This window comes from Pantherophis guttatus, chromosome 4 (assembly GCF_059756535.1).
Source record: "Pantherophis guttatus breed Tessera chromosome 4, ASM5975653v1, whole genome shotgun sequence".
In the NCBI taxonomy this organism is placed as follows: Eukaryota; Metazoa; Chordata; class Lepidosauria; order Squamata; family Colubridae; genus Pantherophis; species Pantherophis guttatus.
In genome coordinates, this window is record NC_142066.1 from 149,565,953 (window position 1) to 149,585,041 (window position 19,089).

The window sequence follows — 19,089 nt, forward strand, 5'->3', positions numbered from 1 at the left end:
AATGCCACCAGTGTTCAGAAAAAAAGGATAATTTACTTCAGCCAAAGCTATTGAAATAACTCACTCTGGGAGGGGATTGCTGTCTCTACAGCAATAAAAAATTAGAAGAAATCTGGCAGCATCTTTTCTGACTAGCAAATTTTTATTGAAAGGCATAAGCTTTCCATGAGCTATATCTCACTGTTCACGTCCCAATTTAAATCCTACATCAGTTTAGCCATTCCGTGCACCTAATGACTTAGTAATCATTACTAAAGCTAGTGCTTTTAATAAAATTCATCTGAAAAGATGTTACAGCTTTCTGATTTTTTGAGCTAACCCATAGAAAGTTATCCCCCGTGTTCAGCTCTGGTTAACAGAGGAAACATCTCTTTTTGCATTTGACAGAAAAGAAGCTTTCTTCTCAATTAGGGAGCAGCAATGGATAAATGGAGATACATCTGGGCAGGTGAAATTTAGAAATATGATTAGAAATAGCAAGTTTGGTCTAGTAGTTAAGATACCAGATTAGAAACCAGGGGATGATGTGTTCTAGTCCCATTTTAGCCATGAAGCCAGCTGGGTGACTTTGAGCCAGTCATTCTCTCGGCTCAACTGATTTCACAGGATTGTTGTTGTGGGGAAAACAGAAGGAAGGAGTATTAGATCCGTTCACCACCTTGAGCAGTTTATAAAAATAATAAAGTTAGACTATAAATAAATATGACCGGACAGTTCTACAGACCACTGCAATGTTGAGCAAGACTAAATAGTTCTCTTATAAATAATAACTCCAGGTGTAATATTAAAGAAAACAGTATCATTTGCAAAGAAAATTTCCAACAATTGTATGTCAGATAACTCCTAGGAAGGATAATTTTTGACAAAATGCAGGAACTAAATGGTCAAAACCTTTAATGGATTAAAAAAAAACCCACACAAATACACACAGTTGAAAAATCTACCAAGTTTGAGAATCAAAGGATTCTTATCTGGAATACAGTGCAATCCCCCACCCCCCCAACACACTTTTCTTTGTAATGCAAACTCTGATCACTTTGGTTCAGATACTTACAAATATTGGCAAGATTGAACTTGGCTGTCATTTCAAAACACAGACAAATAAACTTTACAAATTAAATATCTGATTTCATGATTACATATTTACAATTACAATTGTCCATTTTCTTAATTACATCTGGTAGTAAGATATTATAGGAAGGTAGTTATTTCCCCTTGTGCAACCTCAAAACTAAATTTAGAGGATATAGTGGCTTTTATCTTGCACATACATGTTATAGAGGCATACTCAGATAACACCATTTAAACGGGATTATATAAGAAGTGAATCAATACACTTTAAAGAAACAGTGGAAAATGAAAAACCAGGCTTTAAAGCTGCAGCCTATAATTTACTATTCAAAAATACCACAGATTTCAATGTAACCTCTTCAGAATAAATCATGTTTGAAGCTTTTTTTTTCAAACTGCCACTTTTTTTAAGGAAAAACCAACAAAAAACTTATTAAGAATTAATATGCTTTCCAAACAAGTTCGATGCTGAGGTGAGCAAATTTGAAAATTCACTTTGGAAGTGATCCACAAGCATTCAAAGATTCCAATAACCTAGTCAAACCAAAGAGTGGGGGGGGAGGGGGAAATCAATCTATATATAGCCTCTGAACTCTTTATTCTTTTTTTTTGCCTACTTCCCTTTTAAAGAAGCAGGGGTCTCCAAACTTGGCAACATGTGGAGCATGGCTGACTGAGGAATTCTGGAAGTTGCAATCCACAGGTCTTAAAGTTGCCAGGTTTGGAGACTCCTGAGCTGGAGGAGAAAGGATTCTGGAATTATTAGTATCCTAATGCATTAACGTGCTGTATGGATGTACTCTGAGTACAGAATGGTTCCAAAATAAGAAAATAATTCTAGAATTTAGAAAACTAGCCTCCCCTTTTTGGCAGGCTTTTTCCAGCACCTGAATTTAATTACTACTTCAAACAGAAAATCTATACTGACATCTCAGGTTTAATGTTCCCAGAAAGGCAAAAAAAGAACCTAGGATTCTGGAAAGTGGCTATATCAGGGAACATCACCTTCCCCGAGCAAATCACTTTTGCTGTCTCATTCACCACAAACTGGTTAGTTTAAGAAGGGAGTCTAAGTCTTCTCCCGATATTATTCTAGGTGAATCTCCTAACCCACAGTTGCATCCTCAGAGGATTTTGTGTTCCTGTCTCCCAAACAGCTGTTCGGGGGGGGGGCAGAAAATAAAGTTGGAAAAGGATCCAGTTTGGAAAAATGCTGTTTTGGGACAAAACCTGGAGAAAGATTCTTCAGCTTATCTAAAACTCATAAGGAAACTAGTGACTCCGCAGATGTTTTGGGCTCTCAGTTCTCATTCTGCACCAGGCAGCATGATTAAAGATGGTGGGAAATGGTTCAACCATTATCTGGAGCTCCCCAACTTCTTCTCCTTGGTCTAAAATATAAACCTTTTGATTGGACTGGAAGCTGAACAAGACTGGAAGCAAAAGTGCCTGAAGTTGAATGACAATGCAGCATGAGCTCTGTTTTCTTATTAGAGCCACAGGAGTGGAGTATTTCTCAAGAGTTTAGTAAAAGATGCAAACTAGCAACACTAGTTAGATTATTGCTGATGTTTGCTTTCATGAAGCATTAAATAAGTTCAAAACTTTTTTCTCTTTAATATTCATTGCTTGCTGGAGATATTAAAGAGGATACTACAAGGCTCAGATTCCTTTCAGCTGTACATTGCACTTTAAATTTTGAAACTTAACACCCGCTCATTAGGTCAGTGGTGACGTATAGTATTGAACTAACTATTGTGCTCACCCTGGAACTAGTTTTGAGTACATCAGATATTTAACGCAGTGACATTAGCACTCTTCCTTATAAAGCAATCACAGATTGCAAGTTCTGCAAATTTGCAAAATCAAGAACACAAAAGTGATCTCTTCGGAAATTCAGACAAGAGATCATTTACAAGAGACTTTAACTAACACTATTAACTTTCCCAGTTCTTTTCATGTGGCAAGTCCTGTTTCTGCTCTGAAACCTGCCAGATTCCCAGAGAATTTAACAAGTACCCCGCAAAAATGTCCTCTTCTTCATGGTATAGTATAATGAAGACATACTTATTGGTGAAGTCGGTAAGGACCCATCTAAATCCATCCTGCTAAAGACCCAGTAGGCTATCTCTTGGAAAAATGTAAATTTTGGCTGCGTGTTTCCAAGAGAAGTGATATAGGGAACCATAAAACAGCCAAACAGCTAACAAATTGTTGGTTTTTAAAGGTGATTTGTTCCCCACCTCAAGAAGCCAGGTGCTTAAGATATAAATCAATGTAATATTCCTGTACTAGCCCTTTTACAATAGGAGGGTCTGCAAAAGCCTCTTCTCTAAGACCTGGCCTCTTATTCCTTTATACAGCAACGGTTCTTTCATTCAGGTCCCCTTAAAAGCAATCACAGGATGAACGATACTTGGAGAAATACTATTCTACTACTCCACCATGCCATACCAAGCAACTGTCTTTGGGTATGGGTAGAATTAAGATTTGTTTCGCGGCTTTGAAAATGGCAGCTGTTTCAAGGACTTGGAAGGACAGCCATTAAGATTCGGCTTATTGTGCAAGAAAAGTCTGTGCTGAACTTTTTCCACCGAACAGTCAAACCCAGAAACTTCTTAGAAATAAATCAAGGTAACCTCTTGGCCACTTTATGGTGAGTTCATTCCTTCCCAGATTTAGGGAGCTCATGCTGGTAATTCAAGACGAAAAATCCTAGCTTCAACTGATCCTTATTCTGCTTTCACAAATACAGGTCAAATCCGGTTATTTAGTCACTGTGAGGCTTCTCGGGAACACCCTGTGGACAAAGCCAAAAATTACTGTACTTTAAAAAAAGATTCCATTGAAATCTGTCTTCTTTGAAATTAGGGAAGCTGTGTAAAAGCTTAGATTCCAAAATGCTATTACTGAAACGCTAGAGAACCATCTAGTATGTCACCCAGGAACCTCTTTCAGGTAACTCCTTTCACGAAACAAGATAAGAATTTTGTAATCATTGAAATAATTACCACTTAAAAAGCAAGTAAAGGGAAGGAGATGAGCAGGCCTGCAATGTAGTGTTGTAATCCAATGAAGCATCTTTTTGCTTTCAGCCACCGCCCAATGGTAACTAGCCTGTTTGTTTCTGGAAATTGGATCAAAGGTCAAAATTGGGCACATCGCACATCGGACTGTAGGTCAAATGAGGCTTGGATCCCAGAATAAGCATACTAAGGGAGCATACAGGTCCTTTCTGTTTTGGACAGCATAATAGATGGAAACGCAACAAAGCCCTACATGGCATGGGGCCAGCATATTTGAAGGACTACTTGTCCCCAGTTATATCTACCTGGCCAACCAGACAGGGAAGGTTGTGGGTCTTTTAAAGAGTATACCTGAAGGGTTCTAGAAGAAGGGCCTTCACTGTGGTGGCTCCTTCCCTTTGGAATATCATCACCCTGGAAATCAGGTTGGCTCTCTCCTTGCTACTTTTCTGGAAGGCCTTGAAGATGTGATTCTGTCAGTGGGCCTGGGGACCTCAGACTGATTCAGAAACAGTCAAACGGGTTGTATAATTGTACTTGTCATTGCCATGCGGGAGGTGTGGGAGATTCCGGGGGTTTTATATAGTTGACTTTTAATGCTGTACACGTTGCCTAGAGTCACTGGGTATGAGTTGGGCGTTTATATAAATAAATTTAATAAACAATAAATAAAACAAATGATACTCCTTCTGCAGTGGGAAAAGCAGCTTTTGTTACTTTAAACAAGATGATTAAAAACTGGCACAAACTAATATAAACTAAGGAAGAAAAAGAAAGGAATCAAGGAAAAAGCACAAGGGAAATCTGCACTTATGAACAGATGTTTTGACCTGCCTGTCTAAAGTTACATATTAGTCTTCTTTCTATAAAATATATTATCAAACCCATACATCACAGATTTCTTTCATTTTTATGCAAAATGTTTGTAAGAGACTTCCAATCACCAATAAAAGCAGTAAGCCTAATATCTGGAAGCTGTTATTAAGCTCGCCTACTTGATGGGTGAGATGTTTAGAAAAAAAACCTTTTTTTCCAACCTGTTTTTCAATACATTTTATTTACCTGAAGTCTCTTCATTAACAAGGCTGCTGGCAGAACTATCTTGAACCTCAGACAAGGATGGGGTTCTGCACATTTGTTATGCCAGTTGTAGATAGGTGGAAGAACCAAGGCATTTAAGAAGGTTGAGGCCACACATTCTTAGTAAAACCAATCATTCCTTACATAGAGAATGCAAGTTTTCCGAGGCATTTCCTGAGATTGAATGGCATAGCCATTTCAATATTCAAATCATACTTAGGCATTTTCTGTCTTACTTCATTTACATTTATTGAAAAAACATAAGGGCTTAGCAATAAACATGTCTGCAGACTGCCTAGGATGATATATGTTTACACTGCTTTAGAATACCTGTCATTATGAACAGGCATCATTACTTATTACATCCATAGGTAATAATTATGGTTTTATCAGCTGAAGATGCACTTTTCACTTTAAAAACCCAGCAGAGATATATAATTACCATAGCAAGTTGTCGTCCTATGTTTCCTACAGTCACACCTCCTGAGAAAAATATACATGGTAGCCAAGACCGGATATAAAGGAAATCTGGAGATGTATACCTAAAGGAAAGGAGAGGGGAAAAAAATCAAGGATTATTTGTAGTTTTTAGCATCTCATCAAAACTGCTCTGGACATTTCACCTTGCTGGAAATAGGGAAAGCATAAGGAATTCAAGATTTTCTTATTGGAAGTACCAAATATGTATACAGATATATTTAAAACTGTTAAAGTTAATACTTTTATATTTGCATTTCTATGCCACCGTAAATTCCAGAGTCATTCTAGATAACAAGACAGGTGGCATATAAATTTAATAAATAAAATGAATGTAAACATGCGTATTTATAGAGAATACTTTGAATGCATTCCCTTGTACTAAGAAAGGGAAGATTTTTTTAAAAAAAATTAAGAAAAATTATTATGTAGCTTTGTAAGTTAAGTCCATGCAAGTTACAATGGTTTAGAAGTAACACAGGCCTCCTCTAACATACTCTTTGGCTTATATGCACAGTACAGAAGAGGAACGTAACAGTCACTCAATACTTTCTCATTCACTTGCTTGTCTGCAACTTTACAGGGCCTATAACTCTTGGCTAATGTTTTAATGAAAGGCTGGTTTTAGGCAAAGGGACAAGAGGGGGAAAAATACCCCCTTTGTGCCCAGTTCCAGTCTTAACTGTACATATTACTAAATCTAAAACTATTGCCCATGTTACACAGTTAAATTCTGATTGTGCACATAGAAACAAAGCTGTATTATTAAGTTAGGACAGACATTTCCTTCTTTAACAGAATAGCCATCAATATTTGAAGAACTAGTTTGGTGTAGAGAAAATAGGAGGTAGCAATTATAGTAAACTGAAATGAGTACAGGCATAATTCGTGCCTTTTAAAAAAAGGTTGAACAATTAGAAAGAAGGGCATGCAAGGGTACTTACTGATAAACTCCATTATAAACCAGAAACTGTGTAATCAGAGTAGCTACAAAAGCAATTGTGATCCCAAGACCAAGACCGCTTCTTGAACGATCAAATGTCCACCAGAGGCCCAGTGACAAAGCTGCAAGGGTCAGGGAAAGCTGGATGTTGTTTGCAAAATCCAATTTCTAAAAAGCAAGCTAAGGAAATTTGATAGTCTGGCAAATTTCTTGCTCCACACAAGTCTTAACATTTATCCAAGTATCCCACCTTTTCATCCTTTTCACTTTTGACAGGTTCTTTACTTCTCCTACTATTATCTTTATATCTTATCCATAAAATGCACGTGCGGAGATCAATTTATAGAAAGTACAAGTAGTAGGAAGAGTGTATTTGAGAGATCATTTTCCTGCAAATCTTCCTGTTTTCAGATGAGCATCTCAACCTGCAGGGGGCAATCTTTTCTATGTATTTTCTAAACTCTCTTTAAGGAGACATTAAATTTCATGAAATAAGATTTAAAGCATATCCTGAGGGAGAAGTTATAACACAGCAAAGAAAAACAAATTGCTTATTATTTTCACAATTAGGCAGGCTGAACTGCCACATTTATCTTAAAACAATGTCTTGTATGAATGCTTCTGGAGGACAATAGATTGTTAAATAAATCTCCAATTCTGTAAAGTGACTACAAGAATTATAGGCCTACTGTGGGGGTTTTTTTAGTGTAAAAAGAAGTAATTCCTGTGCTCACAATTTGCTACATTTTCAATAAATTTTTCTTCTTAATACCTAAGCAATGCCCTATGCTCTACAACTGAAGAGATACCGAAGGGAGTGTCTCACTTTGCTATTTAAGTTAGTTGGCATGAATTGTTTAGGTATTAGATAAAACTGTGGCCAAGTCTTTGGAAGCTAGAAAGGGAATATAAAAATCCTTCAGCTCATAGTCAGTATCTCTGCCGACAATAGAATGGAATCAAGCAAGCAAGCCAGCCCTCATGCCATATCGTTGAGGCACCAGGCTAGAAACCAGGAGACTGTTGAGTTCTAGTCACACCTAAACTATGAAAAGTGGTTGAATGTCTTTAGTCCTGCCTCAGACATGAAAGCCAGCTGGGTGACTTTGGACCAGGCCCTCCCTCTCAGCTGAACTCACCTCACAGGATTGTTGTTAGGGGAAAGTAGGAGTAGGAAAGAGTGTATATGCACTGCCTTGGATTATTTATAATATTAATAATGGTGGAATGACCTAAAGGTACTTTTTCAAGAAACAACTGGGCTTTCTGGTTTTTCTTTGAAGATGCTTCACTTCTCATCTAAGAAACTTCTTGGATGAGAAGCAAAATGTCTTCAAAGAAAAACAACGAAAGTCCAGTTGCCTCTTGAAAAAGCACCTTTGGGACAACCATGACCTGGATGACTGAGAATCTTCATAGGCATAAAGGTGGAATATAAATAAATAAGAGTGAGTGGTTTTTTTTTTGCCAGCTCCAGCAGTTTTTGTTTAGATTCTTCAGGACAAAACAGAGAAACAATAAACTTTAAGCAGAGCAAAGTTTCCCAACTTCAGGAACTTTTAAAGTTATATGGGCTTCAATTCACAAATTCTGGCTGGAGAATTCTGGGAGATATGAAGTCCAGGGATTTCTAAGATTGAGAAACTCTGCTCTAAAGTATAGATAGCACAAGGCACTGATTTGTGAAACATAATTACTCAAAACAATTGAAGTTGGTTCAGTAATGATGGGAAAAATACTAGGCAACGTTAAGCCTTTTTTTTTTCAAGGATACAGCACTTGCATGGTTAATGCCAACGAAGACGGCAATACATCGCATTACACTTGCCCATTCTCGTTTGAATTTGTGAGGTTCACCAAGATGGCTGTCAATGCAGGGATACAGCAGGCCAATAACAGCTGTAAAAGGAAAATAGAATAGAATAATAATAGAAGAGATGCTGAAATCAGTTGTTCTGTTAGTTATTCATTTTCCTCTCCCCAACAACCAGCAAAGCCCACTTTTCATTTTCTGAGCTACTGAAGATTACAGGTAGCTGTCAACATTCACTTAAAAATTGTTTGAAGTTATGATGAGTCCTTGCACTTATGACACTGCAAAACCCCCTACGGTTACACAATCAAAATTGGGCATTTGGAAACCAACACATTTTTTTGACAGTTGCAGCATCCCAGGGTCACATGATCACCATTTATGACTTTTTGGGGGGGGGGGGTGTTTGACAATTAAAATAAATAAATAAATGAGGGAAGCCAGATTAGTTTAATGCTGAAGCAGGCTGCCTCTGAAACAATCAACAATTATTTTTACAAATACTTACTGTATTCAATAGTAATTTATAAGAAAGTCTCTCTAATCCTCAAAGTCTGTGATTTAAGCTATTATAAAATATAGAAATACACTTTTCCCCTATGGAAAAATCATGTCAAGTATTTTTCAGATCAGCACAATAACTAAGTGGCAATGCCCAGGACGTCTCCATGCCAACCATATTAAGTTCAATGAAACAATTAATTATGTCTATGCTCTCTTTTGCCTGATATATTTTACAGTTTATAGGTGGTAAAAAAAATCCACCTATTTTTTTGAAATAAAAGCTAGTTCCTTTTTCCCAACTTGACCAGAAGAGAATAGATGTTAAGTCTGATGCCATAAATGGCTCTGGGGCCAAAGCTATGTCCAATCTTCTGTCAACAGCAGCTCTATTAAATACTGTAATTTGGAAGCCAATGCCTGAAAATACCATTTTGAAATAATTATCAAAAGGGACTAGCTTACCTAATTGAAAAGGAATTATAGTAATTCAACTTTGAACTTTAATGTGTACTTTGCAAATAAAAAAAAGGTCATTTTCTATGATCATCTTGCTAGGAACTGAAGCTGCTCTTAAAATAGGCACTAAGCCAGTCTCAGTTCCTCTCTTCTGTCACAACATGTGACTTCCTTGTTTTTGATTGAGTATGTGGCATGTTCAGACTGAGAACCAATAGGAACGGGAGCACGCGACTCACCAGTTTCTACAGTGAGCCAATTATATGGCCAAGAGTAATGATGAATCATGCCAGCTCCTGGATTAAAAACTTGCCAAGCAATAATAGCTAGAGGAAACTCTTCTGCTTTCCAGAGTGAAAAATAATGCCAAACTCACAACAAAGCCTTTAGAAGGAAGGAGGAAGCACACAGTGCTGCTAAAGGTGTTATTTTCTTACATCTAATCCCAATGTTCTCCTTGTGCAGTCAAATACAGTCTTATCAAATATCATCAATATATATAAGCTCCTAAATGCCACTCTGGGCACCTGTTTGGTTAAATAGCACACACCACTCTGGGCAATGAACAAACATCCTTCAACCCATCTTGAAGACACAACAATTGGAAATCCCACCACCTTCTTTAAAAAGCTTTCCACTTACCTGCTGCTGTCCCACAGCAAGGGGGTACCCACCAGGCAGAAGAGAAGATTGTAGAGATGACTTCCTCAGGGAACAGGGTTACATTCCTCTGAATCTGCAGTAAGTTTAGCACCAGTGCAAGGAAAGTGCCCACAGCAAAAAGCACCAGGCTGCGCTGCAGTAAGTCTCTGCTTAAGTTCAAGCTGCTACCAGGGACACTGCCTCTGTTTGGGCTGCTTGGGTGCCGGGCTGCATGACCCACTAAGGTCAGGGGAGAACTGGACACAGATGAGGTTAGCATTTCACCCACTCTGGCTGCTAGCCCTGTTGCACTTCTACCTAGGTGATCCTTGTATCTTCCCCTGGCTGTACAGGAGCAACTCCAGGTATGATTCTCAAGTTGAGGTACAGGTTTCTCCATCAGGTTCCTGAAAGAGACATGAAGGTCTTATGGAATACAGAATACTCAGAAAGCTCTCAATACGTTATGTGCTGTATGTTTTTATCTCTATAAAAATTTCTCCTTATACTTCTCTAATTAACCCCATTATAATGTGGAATTCAATAGCACTTTATAATGCCTTGGTAAGACCACACATGTAATACTGTATTACATAGTCGCCACAATGTAAAAAGGACGTTGAGACTTTAGAAAGAGTGGAGAGAAGAGCCACAAAGATTATTAGGGGACTGGAGGAGTAAACATGTAAAAAACGGTTGCTGGGATTGGGTATGTCTAGTTTAATGAAAAGGAGGACTAGGGATGACATGATAACACTATTCTAATATTTGAAGAGCTACGAAAACGAGGATGTCAACCTGTTCTCCAAAGCACCTGAAGGCAGAGTCAAGAAGCAATGGGTGGAAACTAAGGAAAAATTTCCTGACAGAACAATTAATCAGTGGAACACCTTGCTTCCATAAATTGTAAATGCTCCAATCCTGGAAGTTTTTAGGAAAAGATTGGATAACCATTTCTCTGAAATGGTATGGGGTTTCCTGCCTAAGCAGGGGGTTGGACTAGACCTCCCTTCCTTTATTTTGTTATTCCCCTGAAAGCATTAATATAGGACCAAAGAAAACGACCTTAAGGAAGGAATTTTCTCCTTATCTTTAATTTTAAAAAGTTCTCCCCATCTCAGGTCTTGGCCTATCTAACTACATTGTTGTAAGAATTAAGGATGTAAAGTACTTTATAGTGAAACTGAGGCAATAATTCTGGGTCTTATTACCCGGCTAGAGAATTAGAGGCTTGATTAAATTGCTACTTAGCCAAACATATTTATGAAGTCACCTGACTTTCTTATCGCACAAAGTTGCTGCCAAAAGAAACTTGCTTTGAACTTTTAGAACAACCACAAGATAAAACCATTATTAGCTTAAATATTTACACTGCTTCAAGGTGTATGTAATTCCACAGATTGTACTGGAGAGTTTTATCTAGAATTCCAAACACAAACATCAGCATAAAATATAAAGTATTATATACCATGATGTTAAAACAGTAAGAATTTTCTAGGAATAAACCATAGTCCTTTAAACTTTTGACTAACTGACTAAATGCCAACAAGTTGGTGACTACATAAGTAGATCTTCTCCAGGAACACCCATTCCAAACCTGGTCCTTCAGGTGCACTCATCCACCTTGTTACCAATTGCCCTCTTCTTTTTCCTTCCACCTTCCTTGCCCAGCATTGTAGACTTCTTGAGTGATCTGGATCTTCACATTATGTGTGCAAAACATGATAATTTGACCTTGGGCATTTTTGCCTCCAGTGAAAATTCTGGACAATTTATTCTATGGTCAACATTTATTTCCTTGGCTGCCCATGGTCCCTAGATACTTTGTCCCGGCTCTTCAGGATTTAATTTCTATGAAATGCATGCACAATTCTGATTTTTATATGTATAGACCAGGGATCTTCAAATTTGGCAACTTTACTTATTGTGGATTTCAACTCTCAGAATTCCTCAGCCAAGAATGCTGGCCGGGGAATTCTGGGAGCTGAGGTCCACACGTCTTAAAGCTGCCAAGATTGGATGCTGGTATAGACCCTTCAAGCTTAACCCAGTATGAAATGCAGCATTAAATTGCCCCAATACCAGTGACATGGCATATTTATGTAACAGAATAGAGAATAATAGCGTTGGAAGGAATCTTGGAGGTCTTCTAGTCTAAACCCCTTGCTCAAGCAGGATACACTATACCATTCTGGACAAATAGTTTGGTAGTTTCTTTTCAAAAGCCTGTTTTCAAACAGCTAGAGCCTATAATCTAAACGTTCTTGCTTCATGTAGATTATTGAAGTGCTCTTTTTCCCCTCTTCAAAATAGGGCAAACTGTAATAAGATGCCAGACTAGTTTTGTCTATTTGGTGCTACAAGAATGCTAATATTTAGGAAAAAGACTGCCTCTTGGGAGATGTTCCTGAAGGCCACTGTATCTGGTCACAGAATCCCTTCTGCTGTAGGGACAGAACCACCAGTCTGACATCTGACTATTCTCCTATCAGATAAGAGGGGTGACTAAAACAAGTCTCCAGCTCAGACCAGCTGTGCTTTCTCAAGATTTCACTAGCCTAAGCATGTGACTTCAAACTTTGGAAAAAGCTAAGCAGGCTCAGTCTTCAGTTAGATATGAGACCACCAGGAGAAACTAAGGAGGAAGGCCAGCTTGGGAAGCTGAATCAATATTCTGGAAGGCAATGGCAAGCCATTTCCAGATCCTTGGCAGAAAGAAAGAAAAAAATGACACGAAGTCACAAGAAGTGAAGCTTGACTCCCTGGACTGCTTACATTTTCTACTTTTAGGTGCGGCCTAAAGACTTACAAATTGGCCTCTTCTCCCTCCAGCATTTAACTGCAAAGATCTGAAGGAAGCTTAACGCTCCTAATGTCATTTCTCTTCGTCCCCAGGCTCTTAACCACTAAGCCCTGCCACTGCTGCCTGCAAGCAATCCTTCAAAGAATATAAGACAAAATGCAAACCATGCATGATGTTGGACGTGGGGCGCTCAACCCACCCACCTACCTATTGCAATGCAAGTGTGTGTGTGTGTGTGTGTGTGTGAGAGAGAGAGAGAGAGAGAGAGAGAGAGAGAGAGAGATAAAAAGCAGAAAGCATTTACAAAGAACCACTAAGTGAACCCAACCCAAAGGTCCATTTCTCACACCCCCCCCCACCCCCAGCAAAGCCCAACTGGATTTTATTTTTATTTTATTTTTTTACAAATTAAGTTTTTTTTCCCCCCCAACCGGTAGTCAGTTAGAAAAAGACAACACCCCTCTTTTCTGGAGGGTGCATCTGGAGGGCGCCCAGTTGGAGGAGACGGATTTGCTGCAAAAGGCTAGAAAAGGCAGATCTCCCACCCACCCACCCTCCCTCTCCCCTTAGCAGATTGGAGGGCGAGGGGCTCTTAAGACCCACCAGGTAGGACGCGAGGACCACCGAGGTTCCTCCCCCTCCGCCCGCTACCCTCAGGTAGACTGCCTCCAATTGTGGAGTCTCGGGTGACCGCTAACTGCCCGTCTTCCACGAAGCAGGTACCGTTTTTGGGGGGGGGGCGCCCCTTAAAGAGACACACACACACACACACACTCCCCAATACAGCCGTTCCACCCCTGCCCCTACCTGCTGGGACTCTGGCTGTGGTGGCTGTGGTGGCGGTGGCGGCTGCGGCGGCGTCCCTCTCAATCGGCCCCCTCACGCACACGCGCCCGGCCGGCTTATAAAGGCGCGAGCGCCGCGGCGCGAGGCACTTTCGCGCGGCGCGCCTCCGCCCCTCCAGCGGGGCCGTTTCTGCTGAGGCTGACGCGTCAGAGAGGAGGGGGAGGGGGCGAGGGGAGGAGGGAGTAGGCGGGGCTGCCGAGCAGTCCCGGGAACAGCATTGCAGTCTGGTGAGGGCAGCCAGCCAATGGGAGCCAGGCGGGCCATATGACGTGAGGGACACACCACCCGCTCTTCCCTCAACTGACAGGGCGGGAAGGAGAGAGCCAGCAAAAGCAACGGGCGGGTGAGGGGGGAGGGAGGGAGGAGGCGCGTGGCGGGATGGAACGTCCCAATTTCTAGCGGGGGAGGAGGAGGGGCGTGTTGTGGTGGCGCCCTTAGCGGGGCCCACGTAGGGGGTGTCCGCGTGCCTTTTCTCATACAGCCCCGGCTCTCCCCCCTCCCAGGTTTCCACCCGCCCTCCTTTACCGTTGGCTCCTCCTCCTCCTAGTCACGTCGCCGCTGCTTTCAGGTTAACAGAGCTGGAAGGGACCTTGTAGGTCATCTAGTCCAACCCCCCTCCCCCGGCCCAAGCAGGAGACCCTACACCATTTTTGACAGATGACAGTCCAGTCTCTTCTTCAAAGCCTCCAGTGATGGAGCTCCCACAACCTCCGAAGGCAATTTATGTTCCATTTGGTTGATTGTTCTCACTGTCAGAAAATTTCTCCTTATTTCTAGGTTGACTCTCTCCTTGATCGGTTTCCATCCATTATTCCTTGTTTGGCCTTTGGGTGCTTTGGAAAATAGCTTGACCCCCACTCCCCACCCCTGTCCTTTCTATGGCAGCCCTTCAAATATTGGAAGGTGGCTGCGAGAGCCCCGCGAGGTGGGACAGGTGGGAAGGCACTCCAGAAAAAGGTCTTCCTGACCTTTTTTTTTTTTAACCGCCACTGGAGATGTTTGTATCACAACTCCCATCAGCCATCATCACTAGTGGCTTTGCTGGGAGAGGATGAGGGTTACAGGTAGTCCTCAACCTATGACCGCAAGGGTCATGCCTATAATCTCTGTTGTTCAGCGAGACATTAGTTAAATGAGTTTTGCTACCTTTCTTTGCCACAATTAATCACCACAGTTGTTAAGTGAGTGACAAGATTGTTAAGTGAATCCGGCTTGCCCGTTGACTTTGCTTGTCAGAAGGTCGCAAAAGAGGATCCTGTGACCGGTTGCCAAGCATCCGAATTTTGATAACATGACAATGGGGATGGTGTGACAGTTGTAAGTGTGAAAAACAGTCATAAATTACTCTTTTCCATTCCATTGTCATTTTGAACGGTCACTAAATGAACTGTAGTAAGTCGAGGACTACCTGTATGGTAAGGAGTTTGGAGCCATGCTGGACAAGAGAGACGGGTGAGAGATTGTTTCCGATGTGTGTTTTCTGGGAGAACTTGGGAATATATTTTCCCAAGAAATATGGGTGTCTGCAAATTGTGGCCCAAAATGCATTCTGACTTTTTTGCCCACAGCCTGCACAAGGAGAACTTCAGGATACCAGGAGAACCTATTATGCATACCAGACAGCCTAGGAGTTTTTTGTCATTATCTGCAAGGATGTTGTGGTTTTATTTATGCATACAATGAGAATGACCCACCTACCCTATGATCTGCTTCTTTCCCCTGCCAGCATTGCTCCACTTTGGGGGAGAAAAGAGGTTGGTCTTTGTCCCAGTATCCTGCCTCCTGCCAATGGGCACATTGCAAAGAAATACCCAGTACACTGGCCAAAATGTCTGTCCCTGAGGACTGAATCATTCCACTTTTCCTTTTCCCCTGATTTCCCCAGCAGTTTTTATCCAAATGCAAATATGTAGTGAAAATAAAGAGTTGGAAAAGCTGTGTAGCCCTCCGACCTCTATTAAATCCAGGTGATCCAAATTAAGACCTTCCTTCTTGGGATGTGCTTAAGCAGAGCTGGACACAGTGTCCAGCTCTGCTTAAGCACATCCAGAGAAGAGAGAATTTTGTTTCTTTTTAAGAATTACTTCCAATGTTGAACTCCTACAGGTGAGAAGTTTTCTTTTTCCAATGTTAAGAGTTTGCAGTAGCTTGATCATGATTCTGGATCTTTTGGTTTTTTGGAAAACAAAGCAAATCGGGATTCTTTCTTCCAGGTCATTGATTCATTCCTTCAATTTATATAGCCACCTATCTCAGCTACAGTGACTCTGTGTTGCAAATTTAAAAAATCCAGAAAACGATGCAAAAATCCAACCAAAAAGTAACAACCTTATTAAAAGCAATAAAATCTATCAAAACTATTAAAAATAATTCAGCAGTGGAACACCATTTGTTTCTTGAAAGTACAACTACTTAGCAAATTTAGCACGTCACTGGATCCCTGGGCTCTTCCAGAAGATCAAGACGGTTCGAGCCACTCTCCCCTCTGAGGGCAGGTGACTCAGCAGAAAAAGGTCTTCTGACGCTCATCAGATATCTTTCTTTTCTGGACAGGACCCATACCATGCAATCTGCCCTTAGCAGGCAGACCAGCTAAGACAGGTTGATGTGATTGGAGTGAAATGGACCCTCAAATACCCTGCCTTCATGCCAGGTACTTGTAAGTTGCTGGATTCAGGTAGCCCTCAGCTAATGACCATAATTGGTACCCTGTTTCCCCCAAAAATGAATCGGGTTTTTGAGCGCATGGCAATAAGGCCAAGTGCTTATTTCAGGGTTCAAAAAAATATAAGGCAGGGTCTTATTTTCAGGGAAACACGGTAATAGGGTTTCCATTGATAAGATGGTTTTTAAGTGAGTACCACCTCATTTCACAAACTTTTTTTAAAGGTTTAAAAGCAGCGTGGAAGCTTCTGGTGTTAATATGGCTTCCAAAGCTGACACAATGATTAAGCAAATAATTGCACTTTATATGTGATTCATAATGGGTGTTAAGGGAATTCTGTTTTTCCCATTGACTTTGCTTGTCAGAAACTGCCCAGGAAGGCCACAAATGGCGATCGTGTAACCCTGGGATGCTCGATGTGTTGTAAATATATGCTGATTGCAAACACACAAAGTATAATCACATGGCCATGAGGATGCTGCAATGGTTATAAGTGTAGGGACTGATCGTAAATCTTTTTTTTTTATGCAGTTGTAAGTCAAGGGACTACCTGTATTCCTTTTTTTTATTTGTCTGTTTTTGAAGTTAGACTAGCATTTGCTATCCCTGTCATTATGTATATCACTCGTTCTTGAGAATTGTAATATGTGAGAATAAGAGGATGGGAAAGGCTGCATTAAATGTCACAACATTAGGTTACTAACTGAAATAAATAGGCTAATTTCCAGCTTTGCCAGAAAGTCAAGCACTTCTATTCAGAATCAGTTAAAGACGTAACTTTGAATGTTCACCTGTTAAAAATCAGCTGAGGTACTCAGTATAGTGGAAAATGCCCTTTGAAGGCACTCTATAGTACTGCCCTTGCCTTGGTGCAAAGACATGTGATTAGTTTTTCAGATGACCTGCTCATGCATATATTGTTATCAACTGTGGGGGCTCAGTTCTAAAGTAATGTGTTCCCTTGTATCCAAGGGAGAAATCGCCAAGTATGTGAAGGGAGATTGAGCTAACATCGTCAGTGGTGATCTGCTTACCTCTAAATATGCTGTTGGACTGGCTCTTTGGTCTAGTTCTGGGTCTCCGTGCCTGTTTTCAAGCATTACTTTTGTTTCTGTAGACCTTCTTATTTCTGAAATTGACTAGCCCAGGTCCAACTTAAAAGCTGTAACTAAAACTAATTGCTGAGCTCTTGCAGTTTTGAAGCTTGTGTACAGGGATTGCTTTTCCCAATAGTCACAGCCCTCAGGGAGTCTTTGGCTGCTCACTTTGTCCCTTTGTAATTGTTTACAGCTCTCCTGTTGATTCCCCACATCAAAATCTTTCTCCAACTCCAGATTTTGAACAACACTTATTCAGTGGATGCATATTAGCTGTGCATATCTGCTGACATCCAGTAGCAGAATAATGGACCAATAGACTTTGAGTTATAAGGAATTTAGGAGACTTAAACACTATTAGTGGGAAAGAAAGAAACCATGGATGCAGTAACTAAAACTCTTTTCAAGCTACCTGAAACCGACTTTTTGATGGATGTTTGGTGGTTCTCTTCTATCCCTTCCTATTAAAATAACCTGTCCATTAAAGCTGTAAGACTAGCAGCCATTGAGGATCTGCTCTGGATTATAGTAAAGACACATGGGGCAGTGTGATATCCTGACTGCTTTGGCATGGGAAAGGAGCATGGCAAGGCAGCTGTATGGACCCAATCTAAGGTAATCAAATTTAAACATAGGAATGCAAAGTTAAATGTCTTAAAAGGCTGTTTACAATGAAAAGACTTTTTATTCAGCACTGGTTGAGATTGAAGTCTGCTGCAAGAGCATTAAAAAGAAAGGGTAGCCCTCTCATCTGTTAAAGAAACATTGGACCAAATTGCCCCAGAAATTGTGCACCTTTTATTGTTTATTTTACTCAAGGCTATCACTTGAACATCTGTCCCTGCTGTTGATTTGTGGAATGAAAGCATACTGTTGCCTATTGGGGCATTGGCAGCATCTTCCCTTAAAGGGTAGTCACAATCTGAAATAACAGCATTTTACCATGTATATACAATTACACATTGCAAGGGATTCTATTGCTTTATATGGTAATATCTCTAGTATTGAACATCCAGGCCTCTACAAGTGGGAGAACATTTTATGGTTGTTTGGCCCTAAATATGGATTTAAATCCCTTTGAAAAAAAACAGAAAGTGCTGGGTTAAAGTAAATCCTTTAACTGCTACAAATATGGAAAATTTATACTGAATCACATTCGTGAGGCATCATACATGTTTAATTTGTCATATTATGACATTCACATACAATCAATGGAATGTTGCTTAGTCAAATTAAACTAAACTTTGCTGGAATATTAATATAATAATAATATTTTATTGATATTGCAGTACCAGGAGATGCCAGAGTTGAAGAAAAAGAACTGGAAAAAATCACAAAATATCGCGACCTGGCTATCAAAATTATGCGATTATGGATGAAACATGTAACAGTGATACCCATTGTCATCGGGACACTTGGTACCATGTCCAAGAATTTTATAAAATACATCAACCAATTGCAGCTTCCTGCAATAACACCAGCGGAACTGCAAAAATTGCACTACTCAGAAGATCGTACATCTTAAGAAGGTACTTGGTTGATACCTAGGACTCTGGCAGCAACCTGTATCAACCATTAGCACCAGTCAATGGTATTTATGATGCATTTTTGAATGTTCAGTTGACTGAGTTTCATGTTTAATGAATAAAGTAAACTATTATTATTA

At 40.2% G+C, this 19,089-nt stretch overlaps 1 protein-coding gene and 1 long non-coding RNA gene across 4 annotated transcripts; one reads left to right on the plus strand and one right to left on the minus strand.

Annotated features, from left to right (window-relative positions):
• Positions 1 to 877: 877 nt before the first annotated feature.
• Positions 878 to 13,963, minus strand: INSIG1 (insulin induced gene 1). The gene is made up of 6 exons (XM_034401728.3): positions 13,623 to 13,963; positions 10,013 to 10,419; positions 8,372 to 8,496; positions 6,599 to 6,765; positions 5,620 to 5,719; positions 878 to 3,871 (listed from the first exon to the last, which is right to left on the minus strand). Exons 2-6 carry the CDS (start codon positions 10,410 to 10,412, stop codon positions 3,842 to 3,844), a joined length of 822 nt encoding a protein of 273 aa, XP_034257619.1. The 5' UTR covers positions 10,413 to 10,419; positions 13,623 to 13,963; the 3' UTR covers positions 878 to 3,841.
• Positions 13,868 to 19,089, plus strand: LOC117654812 (uncharacterized). 3 transcript variants are annotated; one of them, XR_004588403.3, is made up of 4 exons: positions 13,868 to 14,004; positions 16,215 to 16,314; positions 17,617 to 18,038; positions 18,713 to 19,089. It is a non-coding gene; the product is annotated as an uncharacterized LOC117654812 (long non-coding RNA). The 3 variants fall into 3 exon arrangements; XR_004588402.3 differs by lacking the exon at positions 13,868 to 14,004 and adding an exon at positions 14,094 to 14,377; XR_004588404.3 differs by lacking the exon at positions 13,868 to 14,004 and adding an exon at positions 14,103 to 14,377 and having other exon boundaries at positions 17,911 to 18,038.